At 42.3% G+C, this 17422-nt stretch overlaps 1 protein-coding gene across 6 annotated transcripts in view; it reads left to right on the top strand.

Moving 5' to 3' along the window:
- The window catches only part of Plcb4 (phospholipase C beta 4), a 357655-nt gene that overhangs the window by 312759 nt on the left and 27474 nt on the right, over window positions 1-17422 (top strand). For 2 of the 6 annotated variants that reach the window (XM_050134224.1, XM_050134229.1), the window contains 5 exons: window positions 4301-4350; window positions 4554-4619; window positions 9521-9636; window positions 14246-14321; window positions 16036-16211. In XM_050134224.1, coding sequence (XP_049990181.1) covers window positions 4301-4350; window positions 4554-4619; window positions 9521-9636; window positions 14246-14321; window positions 16036-16211 — 484 coding nt within the window. The remainder of the gene's footprint in view (window positions 1-4300; window positions 4351-4553; window positions 4620-9520; window positions 9637-14245; window positions 14322-16035; window positions 16212-17422) is intronic. The other 4 variants (XM_050134225.1, XM_050134228.1, XM_050134226.1 and 1 more) reach the window with 3 other exon arrangements.

Below are 17422 nucleotides of genomic sequence, written 5' to 3'. Positions count from 1 at the left end.
ATTTACGTTGAGATGCATAGCAGTGGCAAAATTGCAGTTATGAAGCAGCAACAAATGTAATTTTATGGTGTGGGATCACCACAACATAAAGAACTGTATTAAAGGGTCACAGCATTAGGAAGGTTGAGAACCACTGTCATAAGAAGTGTCATCATATAGAACCATGTGACTCTGTGCTACTAAACAGCTTGGATATAGGGAAACATTTATGCTGGGTATTGGTGTGCACTTTCAATTAAAGATAGCCAGGCATCCATTCTAACTGGATGGTACCCATTTCAAATTGATAGTTAAATACTTAAAATACCTCCTCTGCCATAAGTAATTGACTACACTCAGTCTATTCATTTTAATAGTAATCTCTTTCTCTCCTATGGGTTTCTGAATGTGTGTTGTCCCTATTTAGAAGTAAATTAATGCCCATGGTATAAGGAAATTAAGTTGTCCATACAAATACATACATACGGTGCTAATAATTTAAGGTAAGATGAGACAGTCTTTCCCAACTGAAACAGCCTGGTTATTTAGTGGAAAACTAAATATGCCCCGAGCTTTGTGAAACAAATTAGAAAATCAAGCTGCACAAAAGTAGCCCAGTTTGTACTGACCCCTGTAGCTGTTTGTCTGTTCTTCTCAGGAAAGATCATGGACGGAGGTAATGACCCAGGCTAAGGCATTTCCTCCCCAGTCCTGGTTAGTATTAGCACTGACACTCCTACAGAGAGGCAGTGGAAAATGCAAGAAGTAAAGCTCTCATCCACCAGTCTATAGGGACTGTAGTAATTACAGTGTAAAGTAGCCCCGAAAAAAGTGCAGGGTAACCAGCTTCCGGAGGCTCAAAGTGTCCATAGCTCTAATGGGTCTGTACTTGGGTTTATAGCTGCCTTATCTTTGTTCCTCAACAAGGTTACAGTTGAAGAAACCAAGCAGATGTCAATTTAAGTCTAATTGTTTTTCCCCAATTTACCCAAAAGGTAGGATTTCCTGGCAGTTTCATTTTTGCACATTATTCAGGAGACTTGGGAGCCTACAAGGAGCCACCACCATACTAGGTTCTACCACTATAATAATAATAATAGTAGTAGTAGTAGTAATAATAATAATAATAATAATAATAATAATAATAATAATAATAATAAATGATAAAGGCCTGTATACCTTTGGGGATACACATGAATGAGCAGGGGAGAGTAAGGAGAGTCTCCATTGCAATGACCAGCCTAGGCAGGTGCAATGAGGACTAACTAGTTAGAACAGAAGAGGAGAGAGGACTCAGAGATAAGATCTTCCTTGAGTTGGACCTTGAAACATAGGTCTGGCTCCATCAAAAGGAAGTGGGTAGAGAAACCAAGGGAAAACCGCTACCTGAAGGGAAAGTGGAAGCGCTCACTTGCCCTGGTCTGAAAATAGCTCTGGGATCATTCTAAGAAGGCAGTGGAGGACAACATCAACATCAGAATTCATTACCAGGAGAGATGCTACAAGCCATCAACACTCCTGATACACGGGACTGTCTTAGAGCACTTAGCACATTATGATTGGAGGGTTAACCAGAGAAAAGGTTAACACAGACAGACACATCCTGCACCATTACTGTGTCCCTGGAACCATGCTGGAAAGATCTGGCAGTGTCCTTTCTTAGGAAGCACATGACTAGTAAATGGCTGACCAGAGAGGGCATGATTAAACTGGAGGTAATCATGAGAAAAGAACCAGGGAGAAAGGATTTAGTAGTTTGGATGTGGAGATTCAAGAGAAAAAAGAAAACAAATTCAGATGTATTTTAAGAGACTTCGGGATGACACTCTGCAAGTGAATGGCAAGAGCAATAGAGGACTTGAGGGAGGGCCCACTTTGGTAAGAAGTGACTTTGGCTCTCGAGTTTAAACTGATGCTGATGTGGACATGTGAGCAGCAGATCTGTGGGAGGTGCAGAGGAGTGAGGGGATAAGAACCCTCAGGCAGAATGAATAAGCAGAAATGAATGAAAAATAAGACTAGAGGTCTTAAAATTAGATGAGCATTCGTTTAGAGGAAGAATTCTCAATTTAGAGAAATTATGGTAATAATATTTCTGTACAATCAGGGATGCCTGGTTGCTGAGGCCAGAAGCCTGGCTATCAAAATTGATGACTTAAGGCATGAAACACATGTTTTGATAGTTCTGATGTCAGTAGCAAGCAATGAAGAGAGACAGAAAGAAAATGTAAGAGGGTACAGAATGTTGTGGCCCCCTGGAAGAGCAGATGTGGAGATGGAGGAAGTGAGGAATTCAAACTGCATCTCCTAGCTGTGCCGACAACCAGCAATGACCATACCCATGCTGCATTATTTTGACGTTTAACAGAAAAGGATCAGGCATACTGGGGTCCTAGCTAGTTTCTAGGTTAGGGTTTGAAAAAGCAAGTTGTTTTATGGAAGTATATTGATAGTATCAAAAGCTTTATGTAGCAAAATTACAACAAGCCAGAACCTTTGGAACTTAAGATATGGTATGTGACCCACTTCCCTACCAGGCCAGCCAGCAGACATGCACTGTTCTGCATGGTAGCCTGTGGCCACATGGAGCAATGCAAGGGAGCTGAGAGTAAGTTTGAACATTCAGCTCCTTGCATGCCCACATTTCCAGCGCTCAGGAGCTACGTGTTCTGTAGAGACCTCACACATAAGCTATCTCTACTACTGTCAGATGTCCTATTGACCACACGATTCTAAGCATGTATAACGAGAGCAATTTCTATAAAATATGAGATTTTCCTAACTACTTAGGAAAATTAAAAATTTCATACACCATTTGTGTATTTCCCCAACAGTGAAAATTGTGACTGAGGAAGGTATGTGGTTTTCAGGCTCTGGTGTTATCAAGATTTGGTTAAGACCAAAACAAGGGAAGAAAGTCTTGCTGGTGTGGCCTAAGTCCTGAGGACTTGCTAGGTATCTGAGGACCTTGCAGTATCCTATACCCTGTGTTCTTTATGTAAACAAGAGAGCTGGCAGCCACGACTAGAAAGCCCTTTGTTGGGGGGCAGTGAGACCACAGATCCTGAATTTCTTGTAATCCCCTGATCTGAGTGCCTACAGCTGCTCTGAGCAGGAGACCTTCAGGCATTCCTAATGGCAGGAGAGTGGTTTCTGGTGGGTTTGGCTGGGGCGTGGCTATCTCCATATAATCTGCCCCTGAACACAATAAAGGGGGCATTCTTGGGGAACTCAAGGATGATCCGTGTCGCTGTCTCTCTGTCTGTGTGTGTTTGTGTAAAATAAATAAAACCTAAAGGCAAGAGCGTGGGACGCCATACCTACCTTTCTTAAATACACCATACCCGCCTTTGCGATTCCAATAGAAATCAATTACCCTTGAGTACACATGCATCCTTTTTACCCACGATGAAAATCTGCAGTCAAACACCCCATTAGGGATTCTTCTGCAGTGTGCTTGCTCTGACTATCTGAGTCCAGGCAGGCTTTGCTCAGCTAGCAAGCAGGCTAAGTGTGTTACTCTAGGATCTCAAGACAGAATCCTTTAGACAGGGAGTCATATTTCATGATTTCCTCTGTGTTTAAAACATTACCATACTCAATAGCATATTGCTTAAATATTGAGGTTAAATTTGTCAAATAGAAGTTCACAAAGCCTTGCTTTTTGGTGATAGATGATTAAGTTAGGAACAGAGTTGAAAGTTAGTTGACTGATACTGTGTACTTTGAATACAGAGATAAAAAAAAGCTGTAACAGATACTATTGTTCCTGACTTATTTATGGGGTGCTAAGAGGTCTGGTTGATTGGGAACTATAGATACTTCTCCACAATCGCAAAATCCCACAGTCCTGAGACTGTAGGAATTCCCCACTGAAATGCCTGGAAGATTTCAGGAAATCTCCAACACTCTCAGCTGACACGTGTGACTCCACAAAGCCCCCTCCGTTCAGATAGGGTGACTCCCAAGCCATTACACGTGGGGGCTCCAGAGGACCTGCCCACCTGAGACTGCCTGAGCCTGGGGTACACCTACCTGCTTTTTTCCAGTGTCCTGTCCAAGGGCTGTCTTAGAGCTTTCTCTTGCGATCTGCCCTCTCTGACATCTGTGGGCCTAAATCAGAGGCTGGTGGAGAAACAGGGACACAAATCATGACAATGGCCCCGTTAAGTGAGTATCTAAGAATGTAAGATGTTTCTGTCTGTAGCATGTAAGATGCTTTAGATGCTTCAGGTATGGCTTGAGAATGGAAGTTCATATTGTCTGTTATTTAGTCTAATTTTTAATATACATTGACATTGTTGTGACTTTTCTTTTAAAGGTATTGAACTTATCCCTCAAGTGAGGATAGAAGATTTAAAGCAAATGAAGGTAAAATGTTTTGACCACTTTCAAATGTTCTTGTACCATGCACACCGATAAAACAAGTAGTTTTTTTTTTTTTAGCTCACAAAGTATAATTATTATGACTACCTCTGGAGAAAGGATAGAAGGGAAGAAAGAATAGACTAGAGGGAGGGAAGGAAGAAAAAAAAGAAAGATCTTATTTTGAATGCTCTTTTTCTCTCCTGAAGGCTTACTTGAAGCATTTAAAGAAACAACAGAAAGAGTTAAACTCATTAAAGAAGAAACACGCAAAGGTACTGTGGTTTATGCATACATGGGAGTGCATTTTGTTGGCTCTTTTTTATTTTACTTTTAGCTCCTTGATGAAGTCCTACCACTTCTATTTTGTGTTGTGTACATTCATTGCCCAGAAAACAAGTTAGAAGCTAATTCTCTCCTAACTGCCTGTACCTTTGTTCCCAGGTCACTTAACTCCCCAGCAGTTTCTAAACCAGTGTATGTAAAGAGAGCATAGCAGGGAGCGCCTTTCACTTTTCCTCTGGGAGTTCTGTAACCCTAGCCAATAACCTACTTCTGAAGTCTCTGTATGTTTACTTTTCATTCCTGTCAGGCAGGGATCAGAAGAAATCTTAAGAGGTCATTCCAAGTTTAAGAGACTATGAAGAAGTGGCCCCAAGAATTCCCCAATGAGCTGAAAAGGTTTTCAACTCCCAGGCACCCATAGAACAATTAATAAAAACCCAGAGACAGATATTGGGGTTCAACCTGAAGGTCAGAAAAGCAAATTAGCCATCCCCTGCTCTTACCTCTACCTCAGTCCGAAATAGCGATCCTGCCTCCAGGAATCCTCAGAATGAGACTGAGCTGTCAGCTGTTTCCTCCCATTTTATAATCCTCTCTAGGGCTGGGGTTAAAGGTAGGCACAACTCCTGCCCAGTTTCTGTGGCAAACTAGCTTGGCTACTGGGATTAAAGGTGTGTGCAACCACTGCCTGGTTTCTAAGGCTGATCAGTGCGGCTGTTTTACTCCCTGATCTTCAGGCAAGCTTTGTTCATTAAAATACAAATGAAATATCACAACTCTTATTTTACATTGACGGGTGGAAGCATGCAGAGCTGAGGTGAAGTGGGAAATGCAGAACTGAAGCAGGATGGGGTAGTGCGGGACTGAGGTGAGGAGGGGAGTATTGAAGAACTGAGGCAGGGTGGGGGTATGCAGAGCTGAGCTGGGCAAGATGGACAGGCGTAGAACTAACTTTCTGTCTTGAGAAATCTAACTGCCTCTGCTGTCAGTTCTTGAGTGCCAAGAGAGACAGAAAAACTCTCTTTATCTGAATGGACGTTGACGCTCTTCCAAGTAGACATGCACGCTCCCTTCCCACTCTGCCCAGGCCCCACTCAGACCCCTGCTTCCTGCTGGGAGTGAGGGATGAACTTGCTAATGGTCCAATGGAGTGGTAGAAAAGCTTGTCATTTCTCATCAGTTTGTTCTTCTCAGAGAGGCCAGAACTTATCCTGGCCAGTGAATGTTCCCTGTGCCGTGGGACTGATAGTTAATCATGCTTCCTGACAGATGGCTTCAAAGACTGTTCCAGACTTTCATGAGTACCAGTGTCTAGTTGCTTTTCTATTCAGTGACCAAACACCATTACCAAGGCAACTTCTAAGAGAAAATATTTAACTGGGGAATCACAGTTTCAGAGGAGGAGTCCATGAGCATCATGCTGGAGAGAATAGCAGCAGGCAGTCATGGTGCTGGAGAAGTAGCTGAAGTAGCTGCGAGCTTACATGTTGCGACAACAACCTCCAGGCAGAGAGAGAGAGACACACACACACACATACACACATACACACACACACACACACAGAGAGAGAGAGAGAGAGAGAGAGAGAGAGAGAGAGAGAGAGAGAGAGAGAGAGAGAGTGTCACTGGGAGTGGCAAGAGGCTTTGCAACCTTACAGCCCACCCCTGTAACACACTTCCTCCAACAAGGCTGCACATCTGATCCTCCCCAAACAGTTCCATTAACTGCAGAGCAAGATTTCAAATGTATATGAGCCGATGGGGATATTTCTCATTCAAACCAGCACACCCCATTTGTGGGATTCAATTCGTAGCCTAAAGAGGAGACAATGCAGACTTTCTCTGTGTGTGTATTGGGGGGGGGCGCTATTAAAGGCAGACCTGTTTAAAGATTGTATTTTATTTTTGTTGTTGATTTGTAAAAAATTGGACGGTGGAAAAGCCACAGGAAGAGGAAAATGAAATAATTACTTCAGTCATTAGGAGTGAAGTTGGTGCCCACGTACCATACTATAATCAGATTTTCCTTTACTGAATCTCTGTCATTCAGTGGCCTCTTGGTGGTCACTGTGTTGGTCAGAACCATAAATTCCCTTAGCTCATTCAACAGCTCTTTAACATACAATCAGGAAATCTACTGTAGCTGAAAATAATAATAGAACAGCAGCTAAAAGTTTTTTTTTTTTCTCTTTGTGATTTTTGAGACAAGGTTTACTTAGTAGCTTTGGGGCCTGTCCCGGAACTAGCTCTTGTTGACCAGGCTGGCTTTGAACTCACAGAGATCTTTCTGCCTCTGCCTCTGTCTCTTGAGTGCTGGTATTAAGGGCATGTACCACCACCACCTGGCAAGCTAAAAGTTCTTCAAACACTCATTTGCTGTCTCTTCCTGGAAGGGAATTCCTCTCAAGTAGCTGTTTTGCACACAAGGAAACCCAGGACCAGTTAACTCTATCCCTTGAACCAATGCCCTAGAGTTCAGGAGCCGCAGGGCTGCTAACTGAGCCCAAACCATCTGGCCAAGCTTGATAGTCTTATATTAATTATGTAGTATGCCAGATGCTTTGTAAGTAAATAAGCCCCCTTCCTTGGGTCGAACACAGTGACAACACTGAGATGATACGGGTTTTCATAATTCTGGGAAACGTGATCTACTCCCTAAATGTCAGAGTGTTGCTTCCCTTGTCCGACATTATCAGGCCTATCTGCTTGATGGGAAAAGAGGCAAAGGATGCAAACTGTTTCTCTGTGAAACTGAGAGATATTAGTGGACCTCTTCCACCTCAGGATGCTCTGAATTTCATCCTATATACATTTTCCTCTCTAGTTGACAGGAACACCTTCATATCAGTTACTAAACACTAACTATATCCCGTGTGGCTATATAAGTCCAAGTACCTTGTCTTGCAGAAAGTAACTTCAAGGTTCTTAAAGCCCCTACATTATAGTAAGATGTAAATAAAGATATTTGTTTTGTTTTGTTTACATCCCAACCTATAGTTTCCTCTCCCCTCTCCCATTCCATTTCTCTGTTTCTGTTCAGAAAAGGGAAGGCCTCCTATGAATATCAACAAAGCATGGTATATCGAGTTGCTGTAAGACTAAACACCTCCCCATGTATTAAGGCACACTCCTTTCCTAAGGCTCCTCGAACAAGTCTTAATTATCACCTGTGGAAGCACAGTCCTATGGTAAAGCTCCTAGCACAATGTCTAATTACCATGTAGACAATAGGGGGAAAGCTTCTGCAGGGAACTGTGTCCAGGGTCATACTAGAGATGAGTCGGGCGTAAGCCTAGAGACAATCTCCAAATAAGGTCAGGTAGAGAACAAGACACATTCTTCTGGGTGGTGGGGCACTCGGGGACAGTACTCCATATTGCTGAGCTTAGAGAGTGCTTCAAGATCATAATAGACTACAAGCTCCAACCAACAGGGCCTCCCAGCACTGGATGTGTGGTTTACATGTGTCCTTAGGTAGTATTTAGAGTACCCTCCTGTACTGAAGCCATTAGCACACAGGGGTGAGGGCTGTCTGTAGGAACAATGGAATATTTCTCAGCAGTTAAAAACCAAATCAAACTAAACAAAGAAAAAAGAAAATCATGAAATTTACAGGTAAATAGATGGAGTTAGGGAAAAAAAATCATCCTGAGTGAATTGACTGAGACCCTAAAAGACAAATACGGTATTTATTCACTTATATGTGCATGTTATCTATAAAGTCCTCAATACACAGGCATGTGTAATACAATATGCAGCCATGGAGGTTAGGTATAGAGTAAGGGACTGGGGGAGGGGCAGATAGATCTCCCTATGAAAGGGAAATAGAATAGGTAGCTATGGATGGTGGGAGGCTCAACTAGGAAAGGAAAGGGAGAAAGGGTATAAGGGAAGGAATATGAATAAAGACATCTAAAATTACAAACCATTTGAAGGGTCGTATAGGACCCTATTACAGAAGAAGCTTCCTAAAATATATACATATATGAAGGGAATCTAAAATAAATTGCCAAATAATGGGAAAGACAGAGCCCCAACTGGGCATCTGTTGTCACCAAACAAAGCTTCCAATACCAGGAATGGATTACATCTAATTGAATCGTTGTCCAAAGGGGACCCATGGGGAGCCCAAACAACCAAGGCTGTTTTCAAAACTATATGTTACTCTCTACAAACTGACAGCAAAGCCATATTTCTGAAGACAACACATACAGAACTCGTTGATTATGGAAATGCCCTTTAAACAGGCGTGTCTCTGACGTACATTTCCAAACCTGAAGCTCGCCTAGGAGATGAAACCACGGATGACAGTGTGAACAGGAGACTGCCGTTTGTAAAAGAAATCTCTGGAAATAGGCCTGTGGTACAGTGTAGGGCACTGAGACAGAAAGACAGGGAAGACGGGCTAATGCCCATTGGAGCAGCCCTTGCGTCTTCATGGTCAATTGCTTTTGACTCTCGGCATGCAGCTGGTTGTTAGGCTTCTAACTGTCTCCGGACTTCTAGAACCAGCTTTTCAATTTCAAGTGGAAAGTTGAGTCATGGTTCTTAAGAGCCCATCAGTCTAGACACAGAAAAAGCAAAGAAGACAGCAATCCCATCTAGCATGTAAGTCTCGAGGAAAATCTAGGGCCACTTTCATTAACAGTCAAGAATGCTTTTCAGTTGTCCATGTTGGTCACGTCCTTAAAAGACATTGTCTTAAGGTGCAGGTTAGAGAAATACTAGTGACATGATAGAAAAAGCAGAACCCAGATGCCCTCAGCCTGCATTACTCACCAGCTTTCCAAACACTCGGGGGAAGCTGGTTAAAGGAAGGCCAGACTGGCAGTATAAACCTTTCCAGCTCCAGCTGAACTCCAGCTCATCACTGCAAATTCTTCCCGCTCAGGAGCACAGCACCATGCAGAAGTTACACTGCACACAAGTTGACAAAATCGTGGCCCAGTACGACAAAGAGAAGTCAACTCATGAGAAAATACTGGAGAAGGCGATGAAGAAGAAGGGGTAAGACTGCTGGTTAATGTCTGATCTCTCCTCCCTCTAGCAGTATGACTTTGCACAGCTCAGCTGGCTTAGGCCACGGAAGAACTTAGTGTTAGTGTGGTTTCATCATGAAGAACTACTCCTAGAAGATAAGAGGTCCACTCATTTCCAACCCTGTGTCATCACAGTGGAGTGTGGCATCGGTCACCTTAGTCATGGTGTAAGGATGATCTCAGCTGAGTTCCCCAAGCCTTTAGTTCATGGCAATTAGTTCTGATTTCTTTAAAAAGAAGGTTTAGCATCCAGGCAGTGATGGCACACGCCTTTAAATCCAGCACTCAGGAGGCAGAGGCAGATGGATCTCTATGAGTTCAAGGCCAGCCTGGTCTACAAGAACTAGTTCCAGGACAGGCTCTAAAGCTACAGAGAAACCCTGTCTCCAGAAAAGGAAAAAGTCAACAAAATTTAGCTGAAAATAATTTTAAAATTAACTTTTCTACTCTGAGAATTGTTTTATAAGTAATTTTAAAGGGTACAAAAATATAGTTAACTGCATTTCATCAGAGTCCAAAAGTGGTTTCTTTTACAGCATATTATTTGTTAATTGTTCTGTGCTATTATTAGCTATCATTACTACTGTTTCACTGTGCCTAATGTACACAGTAAACACTGGCATAGGTCTGTTCATAGGGAAAATATGCTACAATCTTATATATCTGTGGTTTTAGGCATCCACTGGGCATCTTGGAACATGTGCTTGTAGGACATGTAGCTTCATTTTTTGATAATATTAAAAATCCCTTCTTACTGCATTATAATAATCAGACAAAAAGTTGACATTGGTGCAGTTTCATTGATTAAATAGCAATACTTTGACCAGTTTCTCAACATTCTTTCTGGCATCCTCTCTGGAACTGCACACTGCACTTACTCTTTGCTCTGTCTTATTCTCTGATAGATCCTGTCTCTCTCTCCGTCTTTCATGGGATTTTCATTTTGCAACATTACTACTCCGTTGTTTTATAGAACACCTCTCCTCTGGCTTCAGAACTTTCTCATAGGTAGAGGAAGAAGAGAGAGATTATGCGTCTTAAAGAGACACACCCCACAGTGCAGGTTTTCTCATGGTACAGAACACCAGTGTAGGTGATGACGGGTCACACATGGTACTGCTGGCCTGGTTCACTTGGTGAAGGATGATCCTAGCTGATATCCATCTGCATGTCCTGTTCAATGCTTTACCACTTTTTAGTAAAAAAACTTGGGGGTGATACTGTCAAGACTACACACCGTGTGTGTGTATTTGTGTGTGTGTATGTGTGTACATATGTATATATGTGTGTATATATACATTTTATATATGTTCTATTTCAGACATCATATTGGGCACAGTTTTGTCATCCTTCAGTGGATTTTATGATTTTTTTTTAATGTTTTAAGTCTCTACTAAGGTTTTCTAGCCTTCCACACTGTTAAAGTAAAAGAGAAAATAAGTACAAATGTCTTTCTAGTTTTCTCCCTTATTTTTTCTCTTTAACATTCAGTCAAGATATACCTAGAAAACTTAGATTTTTGAACTCAGAATGGACTGTGTTTGTTACAATTCTGGTCTCCAAAATTCTAATTTCAGGACATGGAGCCAACGTCCTTCTTGGGGCACCAGTGGCGGCTAATTCTATGCCCCTCTCACCTTGGAGCTCACGTTTGGAGTTGCCTTCATTTTTATTACAGTTATGTTTTCCAGAAAAACACACACCAGGCAGTTTGTATGGACACAGTGTTTATACAATCCTCCTTTGTCTTCTGCATTGTTTTTTCTGTGCGTCACTGAAGCAGAGCCATGGCTTGTTGCTTTAAAAACATTCGGATGTATATTTTAAGTGAGTCAGGACAAGTTTCTGGTTCCTGGATTCACACTATTGTGGTGAAGGCTGGCAGGTCATTTTTAGCAGCAGAAGCATGTGGGAGAGCATGTTCGCATCACTGAGGGCCAGGAGTCAGAAAAAGAGACACACCAGCAACAGTCATAACCATCAAGTCATGTCCCTAATGACCTGCTTCTTCCAGCAAATCCCTGCCTGGTCCTAAAGGTCCCTCGGCCTCCAAGAATAAGGCCACCCAGAACAAGGCATGCAGAACGTGAGCCTCTGAAGACATGTCACACTCAAACCATAAGCATGACTCTTACAGACTTCTGACTGTATCCACAGCGTTACCTTTTAAAAATGTCATTTTATCATTTTTAATGATGCCTTGAAACAAAATGTTGAGTGTGTGGTATAGACCCTAATACTGTGTTTATAAGGGGTGAAGTCTTGACAGATTTTTCAACTCTTTCCAAGAATATACTTATTTTTATTTATACATGACTTTTCAACAAATGTTCTATTTTTCCTGGGCCGCAGTATTGTAATTTTTCTTTTTTTTTCTTTTTAAAAATAAATTTTTGTTACTTTGAGAAATTTACACATGTATCCAATGAAATACAATGATAACATCCTCTGTTTTCTCCCTCTGAATCTGCCATATTCCTCTCAACACACCTCCCTCCCAAATTCATGTCTTCTTTCTGTTTTTGAGCCCACTAAATCCAGTTAGTGCAGTGCTTCTGTGCGCAGATGTGGGCTCTTTCTGTGTTTCACTGTGAGTTTTCAGACACAAGAACTATATAGTAAGTTTCTCTATCAAGAATGATATTAGGTTCCTAAATTTGTAACAATAATATCCCTAGGGCTCACTTTTACCTTATTATTAAGAACTCACTTTTACCTTATTATTTTTATTCTCAAGTGGATTGAAAGTGATGTTTCTTACTGGTTCTTTCATATGAGACACTGGCCATGGAGCCATCCTCATGAGGAGGTAGTGGGTTCCACCACACATAAATCTTTACGTCACACTCTAGGAGATGGAAGAAGCCTGCCTGTAGGTTTCTTTCTGAGCCCATGCTGCCAGATACAGATCTGCCCCCAGGCTCTGCAGAGAGACTATTCTCAGTACTTGAAATACAAGACCTAGAAAACTCGTGGCACCTTCACAGCCAGTCATCAGATATTTTCATCTGCACAGCCTACTCCAAGGGGAGCTTCCTGTTGCCACCTCGACTTTGTGTTTCCAGGTTGCCAGAATATTGATCAAAGGGGAAATTGGTCATATGTGTTTAGATATTTCTGTAATGAGATTCATTTCCAGAACATGCGTGGGTGACCTTGGGCTGAAGATGGTTTGAGTTGTGATTTTTCCATCTTCACCATGGTGCAGGAGTTACTCGCATCCAGGAACACATGAACTTGGAATTCTGAATCTTGCCTTTGCCTGGGTTTCTAGTCGTGGGATAATTTCTAGTCAGCATTGCCCAGTCAGCCACATTAGGGGGTCAGGGAATGGTTGATCCTCTGCCGGAGACTGGGCAGTTTGCTTGGATTAAATGCATCTTGCATTTTTGACACTTTCAATTTACAGTGTAGGTTAATCAGAACTCACTGCCATGGTCAGTGAAGAAGTTTTCCCTACTCTTCATACCCAGCTGAAGGACATGGGTCAAGTGGGCAAAGGCACTTTACTCAAGTGTTCCTGCCTAACTTCAGGATAACTGTCTCTCAAGAACATTCCATTCAGCTTGTTTAAGCTGGCAGGGAGAAGGTGAATGGAGAAGGCAGAGAAAGAAAAAAGCAAATGTTGGAGAGATCAAAGCAAACGTTTCTGCAGGGGCAGAGAGTGGGTAAGGCAATGCGCGAAGGGGAATAATTATGCAGTCGTGACTTCTTAATATTACAGAGATCCTTAGCTTATGCCAGCTGGTTAGGAAGGCTGGATAAAGCCCGTCATTACATTTACTGTGGAAGTTTGTCTGGAATGAAGCCAGGGGAACATTTCAGCTTGCTGAATAACAGACTGGAGAAGAAACACCCTGAGTACCAGTCATTGAGAAGCGGCGGGTGTGACAAGTGAGCGCATTTGCAGGGGAGAGTGTTGCTTTCCGAGGACCCTTGGTTCATAAAATGAAGCACTGTGAGCTGGGCTAGCATAAGCCAGAGCATACGTGCTGAAGACAGAAGCCCAGGTCCTGTTCTGGTTTCCGCAATAACGTGAAGAAGAAAATACCAGCACTGGAATTAGCAGTAATGGCTTCTGGGCGATCGCCTGGTATATGTTTCCTACTCAGAAGAGAATAAGCCACCCCCTCCCTGCGATGTAGTGCCAATAAATGCTATTTTCTTCCTCGCTGGCATGTTTAAAAGACAAAAATCTGGCTTTATGACCAGAATGAGGGAATTAGAAATTCACTTTCAAGACTGTTTTCATTCCTAATAATATTTTATGGAATAAATACAAAACAGCTTAAAGAAAAGCGGGAACCAAAATGGAAACTCTGACAACAGACCATAACAAGAAAATAATTGCTAGGTCTGAAGTATCTCTGTGTGTGGTTGAATTGAGTAATCATGGTGCAGATAAATTTCTAAGGTGTGAATCTATTCCTGGAAAAGCAGATGCCGCCCAATGAGCCATGGCATCATCACACGTTTGATGACTATATTGTCTTCATCAGAAAATGTTGTCACAGAGGCCCAAGGGAACTGAAAAGATATCTAATTCCTGGCATGCATTTTCACTTCTCCATTTTCAGGGGAAGTAATTGTCTTGAAATGAAAAAAGAAACAGAAATTAAAATTCAGACCCTGACATCAGATCACAAATCTAAGGTAAGAAAACACCCCCACTTTTTTTTTTAACACGGTGACTTGAAGAAAATATTTTATAGTTTATTTTAGAAGGGGCATCTCAGGATTGATCTGCTATCAGAAGCAGTAGCAGGTAGTTGGACTTGGAAGATGGGGTCAGAGGTTTGTGCTTGCAGCAGCTTTACCCATCTTTGAGAAAAGCCCCTTCGTGGAACATCTTTTTATCTTGTGTGTAGAAATAGACTGACGATACTTACGTTGATGGTCCTGATGTATCAAGTGAAACAGTGAGCAAAGGGGCAGGAAGGAAGCCCTGCAGGTACTGAAAATACAGACTATGCTTCCCTACAGAGAGAACACCAAACACAACACAAGCAACCAGGCTGTGGACTGAACACTTGCTTGCATTTTACTGCATCTTTGCTAGGACTTTTAGGGTGATAAAAATTAAGCTGACATTTTAAGAGTTGAACCTGACTACTGGCAGTTTCCCCAAGTAAAGTGAAACTAGGATTTTGAGAGACCTTAAGTAAAGCTGTGAGCCTTTGGAGAGGACATCAATGCTAAGACTCAGGAGGAACACAAACATGATTTCAGCAACAATAAATTTTAAATTATTGTTAAAGCTCTCAATTATAGCACATGCTTGAAACAGCAGCTTTATACGGTTATGTAAGGCTTTATCATCCATCCCCATGGCTCTGACACATGCACAGACCAGTCACACTGTTCTGGATGGAGTGAGTGCTCCTCTGTGCTATTTATTTTGCATGGCAGGGACTATGCATCATTCTCCATTCTCTCTGCCTCTTTTTAGCTTTGCATATGAGAAATAGTGCTTTATGCACTATGCCATGAGTTTTAGATACTTTCCTCATGTAGATCAGAAGTCTTGGCAATGGTATCAATTTACTTTGGCTGTGTCATAAGCTGCCAAAATGCAATGCCTTTAAACAACTATTATTTATTCACTCATCATTCTGAGGGCCACAAATTTGGACTATATTTAAGTGGTTGACAGCTCTGATTTTGTGGGGCTTATTGAAGCACCTACAGTTAGCCGAGGGTTGTTATCCTCACTTGTATATCTGAGGGGTTGCTACCTGCAGGGTGGTTGTGTGCCTTACATGGCCTCCAGCCTCCAGCAGGGCAGTCCAGGCTTGTTTGCAGGGCACCAGCCGTAGAAAAAGGAAAAGATATTGTTTGTATACCTTTGCTTTAGGCACCCTTGCTGTTTGTTGTCTCGTTGGGTAGAGCAAGTCACAGAGACAGGCAGATTTCAGGATTTGGGGAAACAGCCTTTAGCCATTTACAAGGGGCTGAAAAACCACGTTGCACAAAGTGTGGCCTTGAGAAGTGGAGGACTTTCTGGCCTAGTGTCTACTAAGGGTAATGAAGTAAACTATAATCTAGGATTAAGAGGACACTCAGTTCTCTCTTCAGACCTGTGGTCTAGTAGAGGTGAGGCATGAGGTGAGGAAATGTGCTGGAACCGACCAAGACCCAGGCACAACCAAGGAGGAGACAGGCAGTGAAATAACAGGCCAATGTAAGAGACTTAGCAGCAAGACTGACGGGTTGATCCCAATAAAACAGTGATTAGTGACTGTTGTTTTTGTGGGTTGTAGATGTCCATTGAGTCACGAAACAAACTGGCCTGCATGAATAGCCTATGCTTTCAGCACATAGCTGACCCAAAAGGTTCCAGGTGACCCATCCCATCTTCCCCACACAGGTCAAAGAGATTGTTGCCCAGCACACAAAAGAGTGGTCAGAAATGATCAACACGCACAGTGCCGAGGAGCAAGAAATCCGGGATCTGCACTTGAACCAGCAGTGTGAGCTGCTGAGAAAGCTGCTCATCAACGCTCATGAGCAACAGACCCAGCAGCTGAAACTCTCCCATGACAGGTGGGAGAGTCAAACGCCGTGTGTGTGTGTGTGTGTGTGTGTGTGTGTGTGTGTGTGTGTGTGTGTGTGTGTGTAAGAACAAAAACGAGTGCGATGTATCTCGTACACTTAGTGTGAGGAAGCCGATTTATATGAAGCAGTGTCTGCCAATGGCTTCCATGTGTTAGGAAGACACATCTTGTAAAGTTAGCTCAGATTGCAAGTTGCCTATAATGCATACTAAGAAATGGTCTTCCTCCTCTAAGTGTTTTGGGGCTCAACAGTAAATAGGGCTAGAGGTGAAAAACTGCTGAATTCTCTTAGGAAGGTAAGACATGAGAAGTCCTGGCCAGTGAAGCTCCTAGGGTGGCTTTCATCCCACAGTGGCAACGCATTCAAGAGAGCCTCCTTCCTTTCTGTACATTGCTGGGACTGCACTTTAGGAGGACAGGCTCGACCAAGAAGTAGCCAAGACCTATCAGTTCATTTGCTTATCCCCACTTCAGCAACGGGCATATAGCACTTGAAATACTGCCTGGGCTGAGCTGGACTTCTTCATTAAGTACTTACTGTATACTATAATCAGGGGTATGCTGATATAGACGAAACAATACAAAACAGAAACTTTATTCAAACAAAGTAAATGTTCATTTAAAAAAACATGGCAACTGCATAAATTATATATGGTTGTATGCAAAAACTTCCAGCCTTACTTTTGGTGAGACATCCTGACATAGAAAATAAAGTGGTTTTGCCATAGTTTCCAGTTCTCCCATGAGACAGTCGAATGGTGCCTGGCATGATCTGGTTCTGTCATGAAACATGCTGAGCCCAGTGGAGTTCTGAGTTTGGGTCTGCTTCCACTGGTTAGAGGGTGTCTTGTCTTCTTTCTTCATGAGCGCTTCCGGTTGCATGTGTGCTTTGCATCAAGTCCCCGTAGCAGCATCCCTTCCCCGTTTGAGCACTGCGACAGTGGCAGCTTGTAGCCACCTCCCCTTATTTAAAAATGGTTTAGAGTACGAGGCACTTTTGAATCATGTCTCTAACCACATGGAGAAAAATTATAAGCCTCAAAGTTAGATAGTACCTGAAATAAATAAAAAAATTTAATTTTTCATTGATTAGAAAGTCATTTGAATGCGTGTTTACGCATACACACATGCACACACGCATGCAAACCCAGCTGCTAATTTATCTTTAAATTAAGTCTGTGGTGAGAGCATTCCTCCTCT

Source organism: Alexandromys fortis, unplaced genomic scaffold (assembly GCF_014885135.2).
Source record: "Alexandromys fortis isolate MF-2015 unplaced genomic scaffold, M_Fortis_MF-2015_v1.1 scaffold_6, whole genome shotgun sequence".
Lineage (NCBI taxonomy): Eukaryota > Metazoa > Chordata > Mammalia > Rodentia > Cricetidae > Alexandromys > Alexandromys fortis.
The sequence above is the reverse complement of the archived record's forward strand: the minus strand, read 5'-3'. Positions and strand labels throughout refer to the sequence as shown.